Raw genomic sequence first — 13,656 nt, 5'->3', positions numbered from 1 at the left:
AATTGGCCTGTCTGGAATGCACTAAGAGCTTCCTGGATCTCATGGTCCTTCTGGTCCCTGTCAGTCCACAGATGGGTTTTTGCAACCCTCTTCCTAGGTGAGATGTTGACTGTTGATGTCAAAGTGGTGTAGGTTGAGCAGTTCCAACAAGAAAGGAGTGTATGGAGATGAGATCAGGACAAGTTCAAGACAAGATGAGTGTGAGAATCATAGTGGAGCTGCTGCCTTGAACTTTTGCAAATTCAGACTGCTATGTGTATCACTGACCTCACTTCCAATCTGAGACCTAGATGAATTTGACATGTACGTGAACTATGTTATGTTCCTGCATGTGAACACTCAGTCATGCACGCACGCATGCACGCACGTGACTCGCGCGAAAGCAACCAAAAATCCAACATTCTTTTCGGCATTTCTTCCTGACGAATTCCACCTGGGTATTAGCGACCAGTCGCTAGTTCCAGTTTCTTTTGTTCCAACGATTCCACACCTCACATCATCTGCAAACTCCATTCCACCAGCACAGTCAACAACAACATCGCCTGCAAGTCCTGTTCGCATCTGAACAGCGACGCGCTTCTCGCAACCACACGGCGATCAGCGAAGTCGGCAGACAGCGACTGTTTCATAACATCCCTGGAGGAACTGCATCTTGCAGACCAGCTCAAACACGCAGTGATACTGGCGCCGTTGACTCGGAGCAATGGTCAAAGACTTCGTTCACCAATCGAGCTATGACCACTCCTGGTCCTCCTGCGTCAGGGCATACTTTCTTCGTTATCCGAATCCAAGTGCCTCGCACGTGCTATCAGTAGATGTGATCGATCGCAGAATCGAGTATCGACCTGTTCGCGGCGGGCCCTCTTCGTCTGCCAGCACGTCTTCGGTCACTCTCGACCACCTCGACAGCTCATCATTGCAACGAGACACGATCCCGGTGCTCTGCACGACACGTCTCATTCTCAAGCGCGGAAACTTGCCAAAATGGGCTCCCTCGGGTTTGATCAAGAATGCAGAAAGCTGGGTCATGGAGGAGAGTGAAGTCGAACTCGATCTTTTCCCACCAAGAACAAACGCTGCTAGTCACAGCAATGCGGGAGACCAATCCGGGCCTGAGCAGTCGATCACTTCATCGGCGTCATTGGTAAAGAGCCTCAAGGGACGAACGAAGAATGGGAGAGCGATGCGCAGTTGGACACGTAATCTCGATCACACCACCGTTCTTGCTGTCACCGAGGGTCTAGTCTACAAGGAAAGATTTGGCTTCATGCGGCCTGACGAGGGAGATGACAGCAGCAAAGGGAAGAAGAAAAGCGGAACAGAGGTGGACGCAGTCTGGCGGTCTTACTGCAAGACATTAACGACAGCGCAGATCGAATCGCAAGTCAGCTTCGGCATTCTCCGAAGACGGATCGAGAAGTTTGGATTAGCTCGCTTTGTGGCGCATAAAGATACCTCACAGCAGGGTATTATGTGGACGCGCTCTCAGCTCGACGATGCAGAAGCAGCAACGACGAGCTCCACGAGCCGAGATCAAGGTGTGTTGCAGCGTTCTTCGATGCCTCAGAAGAGATTCAAGCTTCTCGAATCACTACGACCGCCCTTCCTGGACGGGTATCCGTTAGGTCCGTGGCAGAAGCTCAAGATGTGGTGGTACTCGGGTCACTACTCACAGGTCAAGGAGTTGCGTGACGGCTACCTGATCGAACGCGACGAAGACGAAGATGGCTCCTCTGACGGACATCGATCCCCTCAGCGCGCCGTATCAGCGGACGGCAGCAGCAATAGCGAGCCTGGTTCCACCAACACCGATGACGTCGCAGCTCCGATGTACTTCCGTGGAACCGAGCAAGAAGGGCCTTGGGCAGAGCTCAGCGGAAGGAAGGGCAAAGGCGCGGTTTACAGTGACCAGGATCGCAACGCCGAGGAAGGCGTGCTCAATCAACTTCGAGCTCGAATGGGACTATCTCCCTTAGAACCTCTGTCGTCGGACGGAGACAGAAGAGGTGCGTTTGCCAAAGCGGTTGAACGAGCTAGGACAAAAGTCAAATCGCTGCTGGGATTCGACGACGATGAGATGCATGCGAAGCAGCAGACGCAAGGACGATTAGAGCGCATTGACCGAGATCGCACCGTATAAAGATGCCACAATACACTCATAACGGTCACGCCCCACGGAGCCTCTCGCACTCAACACAATGGAAATGTCTTGTCTCCTCCGCTCATTTGTACAAGGCGATGAAGCTTGTTCTCAGGGTTTGTGAATACCAGGCGTCTCCACAGACCAACATCTGGACAGATGAAGAGGCATTCGGATGAGCTTTTATGTAAAAATATGTTAAGCCGGCAAATTGCACAAATGGTCTCTTCCTCAAACGTGGGGCGTGGCCGAATCGCGCCCGCGCTTTGGAAGAAACGCGTCCTAGACGCGTAGAGTGCAGGGGCGAAGCGAAAAAAGGTCACGAACGGCCTGCAATTTACGCGACAGCAGACCTGCTTCGAAGACAAGAAGCCTTGACATGGACGCACTTCATCCTAACCTCTGACTCTACCACATACATCAAGATAGCTTCCCATTAGACCTATCCTCTGGGCACCACCATTGCTGTTTCCATACACGTACCAGCATCTGCATCAGCTTTCATACCTTCTCCTCCGGATCCCTCTTTCACCCAAGCCGCTTCGCCCAGACTCGGACAATCAGTATCTGCTCTTCTCGAACACTCTGTTCGACGGCCTCATCATCGTACCCTCTCTCTCACACACACTGCTACCGATTGCTGGTAGCAGACAGCAACTTGCGAATATGACGAGTTCAGCCTCGGCCGCAGACACCTGCTCTCGCTCTAGTTCTACTGATGCTAGCTGCTCCATGGCTTCATCGTGGTCTTCGCAGCCTCGCAAGGCTGTGATGCTCAAGGGCCCTTCCCTAACGTCCAAGACCTATTTCGTGCCACTACCCGGAACCCTGGATCAGCTTGTCGCCAAAGCTGTCCAACTCTTCCCTATTCCACCCGGCAAGGTACCACACATCACGCTCGGTACTGATGAACGGGCCATCATCCTGCAAGAATCGTACGACTTCATTCGCGATCGTGAGCTCTTACACTTTCGTTGGTCGGCGGAGACACCTCGACGCAATCTCGCCAACCGTGTGCGATGGGACCAAGCCGCCGCATCCGCTTCCACCGCCCCGTTCCCCATTACCACCACAGCATCACCACAAGTCTCGAGTCCCGAAAGCCCGGTGCCAGCGTCAGTAGCATCTGCCGCAGAGGCACTCAAGGCCCAAGTGCAAACGTCGCCATCGTCCAAGCGGGACCTCACTTCCACCACTCGTGCCAACACCATTGCCAATCGGGATCCCAACGCACAGTTCGGCGAAGGCGCTACAGCACGTAAGGCGCACGTCCAGCGTGTCCTGGCCGAACAGCAACGCAAGAGGGAGGAGGAGCACGTCGCTGATGCTTTGGGATCTGCGCCCATCATTGCTGAAGTTGAACCGGATGCAGTGGTTGACAACGACCCAGAGGCGACTGAAAAGGCAGCGCTCGAGCTCGCAGCAAGCTCGACTGACACTGAGGTCACCTCTACCAGTGGTGTTCAGAAAATTTCGGAAGAAGTTCCAGCGGCAAGCTTGCAGGATTCCGACATGACGATGGATGAAGACATGGACAGCCGAACAGAGACTGCCATCACCTCGCAGGTGTCCGACGATGTCCTCTCGCCAACGGTAGTAGCTGCACCCGAGGCTGAAGCAAGTCCTGCTGCTGTCGCTATCACTATCGAGTCCCCTCCCCGGAAAAAGCACACCGACAACGGTGGACTCGATACACCTCCCTCCAGCGGCAGTCGCTCCAGTTCCCCATTCCACAGCTCTGATCGAGCGTCCAACAGCGCTCGTGCACTCGACCATCGCATGCTTGCCGAGGCCGATGATGAGCCTTCTAGCTCACCAATGTCTTCGCCGACGCGTGACATCTCTTCGCGGTACAGGAACATCGTGTCGTCAGTCCCTCCGATGCCTCAGCTTAGCATCGCACCGACAATTGTACCGGCCGAGGTCAAAGATCCTACTCAACAGGCACCCAACGCGGTCGACTCCGCATCTGCGGTCCTATCTGAGACAGAAAACGGGTCCATCACGAGCGAAGTCGTGGCCGAAGTATCGTCGAAAGATGCCGCATCATCTGAGGTCAACGCTACCCTGAGCGAGTCGGCTGCCTCGAAACCAATTAGCAACCCGGCAAACGACCGCGAACTCAACCGCATCTACAGCTTCCTCTCCAACCTCGTCTCTCAACTCCTCTCGCACAAAGCCAACTGGGCTTTTCAACGACCTATGAGTGTAGAGTTCGAACAATTCTCAACTCGCAGCTCACGTCCTGTTGACCTTTTCACCATTCGCGATAGCCTTGCTTCTCGCAAGTACGGCAGCCAGCATCTTGAGGGTCGCATGGCCGCCAATGCAGTCATCACCGACTTCGAGGATGATCTCACAATGCTGTACACCAACGCAAGGCGGTTCTTTGGCATCCGTTCGACTCAAGCCGAGTGCGTCGAGCATTTGGAGAAGTTCAGCCGGTCGTTCCTCAACGAATGGAAGCGCACTCAAGGAAGCGTAGCCCAGAAAGGGGTTCCCGCACCATCCCCGAGTGATGCTATGGCACGGCTATCGGCTTTCAGAAGCCCCGATTCGCGGTCCGAAAAGCGTCCAGGACTGCTCTCTTCGTCGCCATCCCCCATGCTGTTGGCGCCAGAAGCCTCCACAGCTAACGGCAGCGCTCCTGGCTCATCGGGCAAGACCGTTGGCATCAATGGACAGGCTGCTCTACCGAATGCGATGGGCTTGATGCGTCGACCTGACTTTACATTCAAGCGCAACACTTCCTATGAAAGCAGCTTACCAGCGGTCAAGCGACCGGCACAGCCCAACCGAGCGACCAGCGAGGCATTTGAGAAGGCTCTGCGAGCTGCTACAGCCACTCCTCAGGCTGAACGAGTCAAGCCACGACAAGAGGTGGTAGCACCTTTCGCCACTCGCTCCGTCATCGAGACTGACTTCATGGCCCGTCCTGCGCCTCAACAACAGCCCGACGTTCCCTCGACACCATCGAGCACAAACAAAATCGCGCAAACTCCTACCGCAGCCGGCAACAAGCGCAAGGCTGGCGAGGCTGCTGGAACCGGTGTTGAAGATCAGGCAGTACTTTCTCGTTCGCCATCGCTCTCACCGCCACCTTCACCGTCACCCACCAAGCGCAACAGGCAGGTTGCGAGCGTCAAGCCGTCCAAGTCGGCTACACACCGAAGCAACAAGAAGGCAAGGCAGGTTGCTGCTGCAGCAGCAGCAGCAGCAGCAGCGGTCGCGGCTGTCAAGCCGACCGAGAAAAAACGCGGCAAGAAGGTCTCAAGTGACGCAGACGAAGAGCAGCACGTGTTGGATTTGCTCGACGCTGAGCCTGTTTCCAAGCGGGCACACTCAACCAGAGGATCGAGCCGCGATGTCGACAGCCAGCGCAGCACTCCAGAGGCCGAAGGCAACAGCAGTAAGGGCAAAAAAAGCAAGACCGCTCCCGCTCGAACGTGTGAGACTACGTTGAATCTTCCTCTCATTCCCGCGACGCCAAGCGCTCGTTTGCTGCGTCCTCGACGAACCAGTATTTCGAACAATGAGCCTCTAGCTCTTGTGTCGCCGCCGAAGACCCCGCCGCGAAGTGCAAAGAAAGCCAACGCCAGGTCAGCAGTGTCAGAAGCATTGACGATGGACGACAATGACTTTGGGGTGCAGTCAATGGACATCGACGGGTTCGAAGTGACAGGGTCGAGGAGGAAGTCTTCTCGTCAGAGGAAGCATGTGAATCTTGATTGAGGCAGAGCAGAAAGAGAAGCAACTGGATTTAATCGGAATAAAACATTAAACATGGCACATCACATCAGCCTCTGCCTGCATCTGTACAAGCATTCCTTCATTCATCATATTATTAGCGATTCATCCATCACGACGGTTTAGCTGGTTGTCAACAGAGTTTGCGACTGAGGTACAGGATCGTACAGGCATCTTTGGAGGGGAGAAGGGCCGTAAGGAACGGCTGAAGTGCTGGACCTGCCTCGAGTTGCGGACAACCCTGAGCTCGTTGCCAACGGCAAGGCAGAGCGGATCGTCAAGAAGAGAACACCGTCGAAGGCAAATGGCAGAGAGGTGTGGCTTCAGAGCGCTGCTGGCATACACATTCTGAAAATCTTGGCACTCTCCGCTTCGGCTGAATCGCAAACAACGTCGTTGCGGATGACATCATCAAAAAGCGAGTTTATACAGCGATTCTTTGAATCAGCGATGCGGCACACAAGATAGGGAAAACTTGATCCATCCTTTCCATTTCCAAGTTGCCAGCCATGCACAGTGGAGGGAGTGCTACTGCATTTGTATGGCGATGCGCCGAATGACAGAGGTTCAAAGCGCTCAGTGAACGAACAAGACATCCAAGCGCTTCGAGCCTTCATCTTTTGTGTTGAGTTTGTACTGCAGCTGCTCGTCTGAGCTGAGGGCGTCCCAGGCCAGCTTCTTCTGCTTGTTGCGTCCAATGTAGTACAGCTTTGCGAGCCAACAAAGAACGATCGAGAGACAGGCGAGTGAGATGAGCGCAAGATTTCCCTTGGCGTAGTAGGGCTTTTCGCCAGCGGTGTAGATACGGGTCGCAAGGACTGAGCCGACTTGAACAGACATGTTGTAGAGGCAGAGTGACACGGCGCGGTTACGCACCGACTGGGAGTTCTGCGAGACCCAACCAATCAAGAAGGCGTGACCTGTGAGGCGGAGACGAAAAGATATGAAAATGTTAGCACCGTTCAAGGGTTTCAGGCAAGGAAGAATGTGGTCAACTTACAGTACGGAACGGATGTCAAGGCGGTGATCAAGCCGTATCGGATCCAGTTGTACTTATCTTCCATACTGTGCTTCAGCAAGTAGAGTGGAATGAGAAACGCAAGCGTCCAGACGTTTGACAGAGAAGCAAGAATACCTCTCTCGTTCAATCTTGCGGACAGCCAGGCGTATGGCACAGTGTTGAGGGTGAAGAAGAATTGGGATGGAATGGCCAGCAAGTTGGACTGCAGAGTGCTGAACTTGAGCTGCTTGAGGATGAGCGACAAGTACATCTGAGGAGGGTTGTACGACTGGAAGACAACGACTTTTGCACATCAGAGTGCGAGATAACGTGGAGGGAGGAATAAAATGTCAGATAGTGCAACGCGACGCGTGGGTTGCTCATGGCGACGAGCGGACCATTGAAGCCGCTGTTACACATGTACTCACGACCAAGCATGTATACAGGCCAAAGGTCCTTCTCGCGGATGGCGGCCCAAAGACCTTTGAGCGAGACACCCTCTCTATTGTTCATGTCGCCCTTGGTCGGGTCATCACGGAGAACGCGGTTGACCAAGATCTTTTCTTCTCGCTCGTTGAACCATCCGTTCTTTCCTCGCAAGATGCCGGCAGTGTTGGTAGGGCTTGGAGCTAGCATGAAGAATGAGATGATGCCAATGACACCGGTGATGAGACCCTCGAAGCCAAACAAGTATCTCCAACCTGCCAAACCATTGAGGCCACGGAGTTGAACAAAGCCGGCGGCCAAGAACGAGCCGAGAATCTGACTAGTTCCGAGGACGGTATAGAAGTAACTCAAACGAGTGCTGAGCTCCTTCCCTGTGTAATAATACGAGAGGTACAGGATTTGGTCAGGTAGGAAGCCTCGTAATGAAGCGAATTAGAAGGGCCAATCGAGGGCCAAGGAAGGGAGAAGACATGTCAGCTTTGCATGCTAAGGTCGGAAGAAGTTGGACGGATACTTATCTTGGGCAATTCCTTGCAAAGCTCTGCAAATGAAGAAGCCAACCTTGTTCTTGAGAGCAGCTTGACTAGCTGAGATGAGACTCCATGCTACGATCTGAATTGGGACCCAGATATCAGCACCGAGCTTCTTGGAGATCAGACCTGAGGGCAACTCAGCACTGAGGAAGCAGAGCAGGAAGATGACTTGCCCATTGTTGAAGTCATCCTGGTTCATGTTGAGATCGCCGAGGAAGTGGTCGGCCAACGCACGGTTGATGTTCCTTCGAATCAAGTCGAGGGACATGAACATGACCCAACTCCAGACGAGGACCCTTGTGTCGATTTTGCGTAGGACCTTTTTCTCTTCGGCAGATGTCCACTCGAAGTTGGGATCGAAGCGGTGACGATTCTCGTAGCTGGTCCTTTCGTAGAGCTGACGCCAGTGCTCGGCGATCTTCTCGTCTTGGAAGACATGGGTACGACTGAGAGGTGCCGAAGCGTCGTCGATGAGGGACTCGGCGTTGCCGTTACTGCTTGGTGAGTTGGAACCATCGCCAGCTGATTTCTTGTCGTCATCGACAATACTTAAAGAGACCGAGCCATGGCGATCTTGGTTATGCGATACGGCGATCTCGGCGGCTGCGTTGGGCTCGCTGGTGCTGACGGGTGGCGCATCCTTAGGAAGATGCGGAAGCGCGCTCATGGTTGCAGTGTTAACGCAAGCCTAAGTTGCTGCAGCTGAGGGGATCAAGGTATGACGGAATCGCACGGGGACAGGAAAAACGCATGGTCTCGTGCTCTGTGGTACTTATATCCTTTGCTGAATGATGTGGCCAAAGTAGACTGTTTCAAATGTCAGACCGAAACGCTGGAAGGAAGAGCTCGGCTCGGATATTTGCGACTTCCATCTCAAGGTCGAGGCACGTCGGCATCAATTTTCTTTAACGACCGAGGTTTACGGCGGCAAAGCCTGACTCAGGACGGGCGCCATACTGCAAGACAGTCGGGCGAGGTTGGGATGTCAGCGGCCCACAGAAACAGCAAGTTAAGAAGATGGTGGACTAAAACGCTGAACTTGCGTGATAGTACCCATTGGATCTCCGCGTGGGGGAAGGACGACCGAATGGCAAGCGAGAGATCTCGCCAAGCGATTTGCGGAGAAAAGGGGAGGACTTTGAGGGCTCATGAATCAAGTGCCTGCAAGTAAGTCAGGGTGATTTGGCCGGCGCAAAGCAAGGGCGATGGCAGAGCTATAGTCACGAGGACAGTGGTGCCCATGTCGAATTGCGCATCTGGAGCCTTGGACGACTGCTTCAAGGGCGGTCGTGAAAGGGGTCAACCAAGTGGTCGAACAGTACTGTCACAGGGTCTGCGCAGAAGACCCTAGACCTAAGCCCAAACTACCCCAGTGAAACCAATCGGAAAGAGCATATTCGAGAGACTTGACCGAAACCGATCAGAGTCGGCTTTTCTAGTAGGTCTTGGGTTTCAGGCACACGAGCGCTGACAATGCGCCTACGCAGAAATGCGTGTCCAGGGCCTTCTGCGTAAGGCCCTGTGACAAGCAAGGCGCCTCGCTGACCCGCAATCTAACAGGACTTCCGTATCGTTTTCTGTATTGTCCGACTGATCCTCATCTGTACGGCGGTGTGAGTGAGGCTGGGATAGGAGCTCCTCTATTTGACGTGAGAGGTGCAGATTCTGCTTTGCAACGGCCAATTCGTTGCGAGACGAAAATAGCCGAATGGCAAGTGGCGAGCGAAAATGTCGTGATTCTCTGAGCACACGTTGGGTAGGATACACCTCACAATGCTTGAAGCACATCACCGCCGCCATTGATCACGAACACAGGCTGCCACCAGTCACATGATGAGGCTTGCATCCTTCGCGGTCGAGTCCGTTAGCGAGACCGAATGTATTTCGATGCCGATCCGATAGGTGATGTACAGGTTGCGCTTTCGTTGTACCGGTCGCCAACTGGCAGTGCTTAGAAAGAAGTACTGAAGAAAATGAAGAAATGTGCGAGCAGAGGTCCTGTTCCTGCGCCTTGGAATCCAATAAAGGTAGGTGTAAAAACACGAGAAGACCTTCTCCTTGCACCAACAAGGGTGCTGATCTGGTTCGTCGAGATAGAGGAATAAGAGGTGGTAAGATAGCCCCTTGTTCCCACAATACGAGAACGTTAATGAGTTGAGGAGAAGAAGAAAGGAGTGAGACGATTTCTTCGCAGCTTTGGGCCGTCCGTGCGCTAGCTAGGAAAGAAAAATAAAATAAAGCATCGGGCTAGATCTGGGCCGATCTACAAAAAAAAATTAAAAATTAATTCGATCACGATCACCTCACCGCCAAAGCCGTTCAGCAGTGCATTTGGATGGCGCGTGTTACTTTTTCGGAAGACGATGCAAGCTTCCAACATCGACCATCCTTCACCTCAGCTTCTTGCCGATACTTGCTCGCCAACTTCTCCAATCGACAAGCGGCAGCCAAGAATACAATTTGATCAATATGTCGAACCCTTCGCCTTCTGTCACAGCTCCCATCTCGGGCCCTCAGTCCGTCCCTGTCGGTCAGCTCCCTGCACCTTCCGCATCCCTGGTCGCCAAGTATCGAGGCGCAACAGTCGAAGACCTCCAGCTTCCTCCTGCCATCTCAGTCCCTCGATCCACAAATGTCTCTTCAGCACTTCGCGTAGCTCTCGACCATGACTACTCACAGTTGCCTCTTGTCAGTGACAAAAATCGCAAGTTGCTCGGATACGTTCAAAAGGACCGCCTTGAAGAGCAGGTCAAAGTCGGTAATAATGACAAGTCGGTCGCATCCATCATGACCAAATTCTCCAGCGGTTCATCGATATCTTGCTCATCTACTGCAGTTGCAGGAACATACACCGTTATCACTCCTGATACAGGTCTTGCAGAGCTCGAAGTCTTCCTCCAATCCCACCCCTTCGCTTTCATCACCGACCCTGGCCGTGCTTTCGTGCTTGGCGTGGCTACACAAGAAGACCTCTCAAAGTACGTCTCGAGGCGCGGTCTTGACGGCACTCGCTCTGGTGCAGCTACCCCAACCCAGGCTTCTACACCCACACCAGCTGCTCCCCGTGCTGGTTCGCAGGACAATGACGAACCCATGCCATCCACAACCGCAGGCCTCCCTACCAACCAACCATCCGCATCCTCATCATCCGCTGCCGCCGCTCCAGCAGCTGCATCATCTCTACCAACATCCAACCACCCAATGTCGCGCAGAGAAGAAGAAGAGGCGAGAAAAGACCGCACGCTCGCCGAATTCATGCAATTGCTCGACGGATACACACCCTTGATACCCGACCAAGTCACCGATTTCTACCTCGAAAAAGTTGGCTTCGAATGTCACGATGTGCGACTCAAGCGACTTCTGTCTTTGGCTGCGGAGAAGTTTGTCAGCGACATTGCATCTGATGCATTCCAGTACGCTCGTATTCGTACGAATGCTGGTCCGGGCGGTCGTCCACGTGGTCAGGTCAGTGCTGTTGGTGCAGGAACAGGCGGAGCTGCGGGCGTGAGCGCTGGTGCTGCAGGTGGTGCAGTTCTTGCTGGCGCCAGGGACCGCTCGAGGACTGTGCTCACAATGGACGACCTGTCCGCAGCTCTCAGCGAGTACGGCATCAACGCTCGCCGCGCAGAGCACTTCCGATAGTCGTCTCCCTTATGAACGATTCACAGCAATGCATCATGAAGCAAACAATGGAGCGCGTTCGCACGCCCCTCTTGTCTGTGGATTCAGGAATGCTTTTTGGTCTTACTGTGTCCAGTCAGGTTTCGGAAGTGGCTCAGGCAGCCGTCACTGGTGCTTTTTGGTCTGAGGACCAACCCAGAGCCCAACTCAGCAAGTTTTGCTTGATCTTGAGCTTGCCTTTCGTCGCCCATCCAGCTTCCGTTTGTGCAGGCTGAACGCTCCAACCACCCAACCAGCCTCGTTTGACTACGAACATCTCGCCTTTGTTCTTGCCTGCTTCAGCATTTTGGCCCTTCCCACCGCCTCGGTCTTTTTTGCTGTCGTTACCGCCTTTGCCGGCGTTCGCAGCTGGTGCCTTTGATGTAGGGAGGAGCTCGATGCGGGGAGCAGCAGGGTCTAAGAATAAGGTGAAGCGGGTTGTCACGTTGTCCTGTGTCGTGATCGACGTAGCTGGAGGATTTGTGTACATGACGAGGTTGAGTGTGTAGATGAGGACCATGGCCAGGCTGATGTGAGAAGGTCGTCAAGATATGAGTCAGTGGTGCTTCTCATCAAGGGAGACATGGAGAGGAAGACCTACACAAGTGGCACGAGTCCAAGGACATAGAAAAGCGTCGGATCCTCGGCTTGCCGACGGATGCGCTTGGCCAAGCCCTCCAGATCACCTTTCAAGCTGAAGTGGTCCGAGAAACGAAGCCATTCTCCATTGAGATAGATCTCAAGCGCTGCCCAATCGCGGACGCACTTCCACGTGAAGTGAAAAGCAAGGCAGCATTGGATGGTGAGGAGGTGGACAACGACACCTGCTCCTAGCCTGTACCGAAGTCGGAGGCAGACAGTCCTGTGAAGCCAACAAGGTAAAATGTCAGCAATCTTTAGATAAGCTCTGTGTCTGGGCGGAAGAGGATGACTTACAAGACAGTGAGAACAAGAAGTACAACAAGTACCAAGCCGTCGGCCATAAGAGGAAGCAGAGTCAGATCGCGACCCAGCACTGTCGTGCCACACGTCTCTCCACTGCCAGACGGAAGTAGAGGTGCTAGCTTTGATTGGTCGAGCCATGCTATCAAATCTGTTCTCAAATACTCTTAAGTCAGCAATCTTGGCTTCCATGTTCAAGCGGTGGTCGCAGATACCTACAAGAGCTGAGATCGCAAGCTGCGACGACACACATAATGAGCGCGATCAAGTTGACCAGTCTCGCCGTATACGCCGCGTACTTTACCCACTTTCTTGCTACTGGAATCAACCTTTTTGCCAGCAACCCGAACACCTGAAAACTCGTCTCGCAAAGCAACATGGGCGAGCAGCTGATCAAGCCGTTGGCCGAGACAAGCTGTGACAAGCCCGATTGTGAAGTGATAAGGTCAGTTGATGAGTGAGCTCTGTTGGCAAGGTTTGCTCGCAGACCAGACCAGATGCTAAGACATGTGACAAAGGCAAGGGTTGGAGCGAAAACAACGAGGATGTCGAGGAAGCGTTTTCCCTGGTAGACTCGAAGGATGCCGATGACTTGGAATAGGAGGAGGATGAAGAACAGGACCATGCTCCTGTAGTAGCGATAGTCGACAAAGAGAATAAAAGTGAGCGATGGAACTGACAATCTGACTGCTTAGATATGTACTTACGCAGCGAGATCATCATCACGGATTGTGATGCCGCCCACCAGGGCAGATGTCCAGGCAAGCGAGGTTCCGCAGGGTAGAGCCGAGGACCGCCCGAAGGAAAGCATTGCTTAAGAAAAGGGCGTAAACTTGGCGATAGAGGATGCGAAATGAGAAATCCCATGGATCCTGCTTCCGTTGCCCAAATCCTTAGGAAGGGTCGTGGTCAAGAGCGAAGGGGTGTGATCCGAGGAAGCGTCTTCAAGGAGCATCTGCTATTGCGCAGATATTCCCTAGCATAAGCTAGAAGTTGCTATCCTTACCGGCATGGCGTCCAAGTCATCACCACTGCAGAGTAACCTTTCTACAGTAGATTCCTGCATGCGAGATAAGGTTCGGCGCAGGATGTCATTTCAGGAGGATGTGTAGAGACACGGATGGGTCAGGCGGCATATGTATATTTCGATGTGTTAGACCTAATTTACCTCCGGACCCAAAGAAAAA

General features: G+C 53.4%; 5 protein-coding genes across 5 annotated transcripts; 3 read left to right on the top strand and 2 right to left on the bottom strand.

Annotated features, from left to right (window-relative positions):
• Positions 1–703: 703 nt before the first annotated feature.
• UHO2_02927 (related to UPS1 - mitochondrial intermembrane space protein that regulates mitochondrial cardiolipin levels) lies at positions 704–2,140 on the top strand (the record flags this gene model as incomplete). The annotated part of the gene is made up of 1 exon (XM_041555715.1): positions 704–2,140. One exon carries the CDS (start codon positions 704–706, stop codon positions 2,138–2,140), a length of 1,437 nt encoding a protein of 478 aa, XP_041411649.1.
• A 666-nt stretch (positions 2,141–2,806) lies between these two features.
• On the top strand, positions 2,807–5,872 carry UHO2_02926 (uncharacterized protein; the record flags this gene model as incomplete). Its single annotated transcript, XM_041555714.1, has 1 exon — positions 2,807–5,872. The coding sequence occupies one exon, from the start codon at positions 2,807–2,809 to the stop codon at positions 5,870–5,872; it is 3,066 nt and encodes a 1,021-aa protein (XP_041411648.1).
• Positions 5,873–6,463: 591 nt separating this feature from the next.
• On the bottom strand, positions 6,464–8,534 carry UHO2_02925 (uncharacterized protein; the record flags this gene model as incomplete). Its single annotated transcript, XM_041555713.1, has 4 exons — positions 6,464–6,807; positions 6,888–7,190; positions 7,316–7,753; positions 7,853–8,534. The coding sequence occupies 4 exons, from the start codon at positions 8,532–8,534 to the stop codon at positions 6,464–6,466; spliced, it is 1,767 nt and encodes a 588-aa protein (XP_041411647.1).
• A 1,802-nt stretch (positions 8,535–10,336) lies between these two features.
• On the top strand, positions 10,337–11,509 carry UHO2_02924 (uncharacterized protein; the record flags this gene model as incomplete). Its single annotated transcript, XM_041555712.1, has 1 exon — positions 10,337–11,509. The coding sequence occupies one exon, from the start codon at positions 10,337–10,339 to the stop codon at positions 11,507–11,509; it is 1,173 nt and encodes a 390-aa protein (XP_041411646.1).
• A 133-nt stretch (positions 11,510–11,642) lies between these two features.
• On the bottom strand, positions 11,643–13,280 carry UHO2_02923 (uncharacterized protein; the record flags this gene model as incomplete). The annotated part of the gene is made up of 6 exons (XM_041555711.1): positions 11,643–12,054; positions 12,129–12,292; positions 12,369–12,389; positions 12,496–12,565; positions 12,685–13,098; positions 13,177–13,280. 6 exons carry the CDS (start codon positions 13,278–13,280, stop codon positions 11,643–11,645), a joined length of 1,185 nt encoding a protein of 394 aa, XP_041411645.1.
• Positions 13,281–13,656: the final 376 nt, after the last annotated feature.

The sequence above is a fragment of the Ustilago hordei genome, assembly GCF_900519145.1.
Source record: "Ustilago hordei strain Uho2 genome assembly, contig: UHO2_contig_04, whole genome shotgun sequence".
NCBI classification, from domain to species: Eukaryota; Fungi; Basidiomycota; class Ustilaginomycetes; order Ustilaginales; family Ustilaginaceae; genus Ustilago; species Ustilago hordei.
The sequence above is the reverse complement of the archived record's forward strand: the minus strand, read 5'-3'. Positions and strand labels throughout refer to the sequence as shown.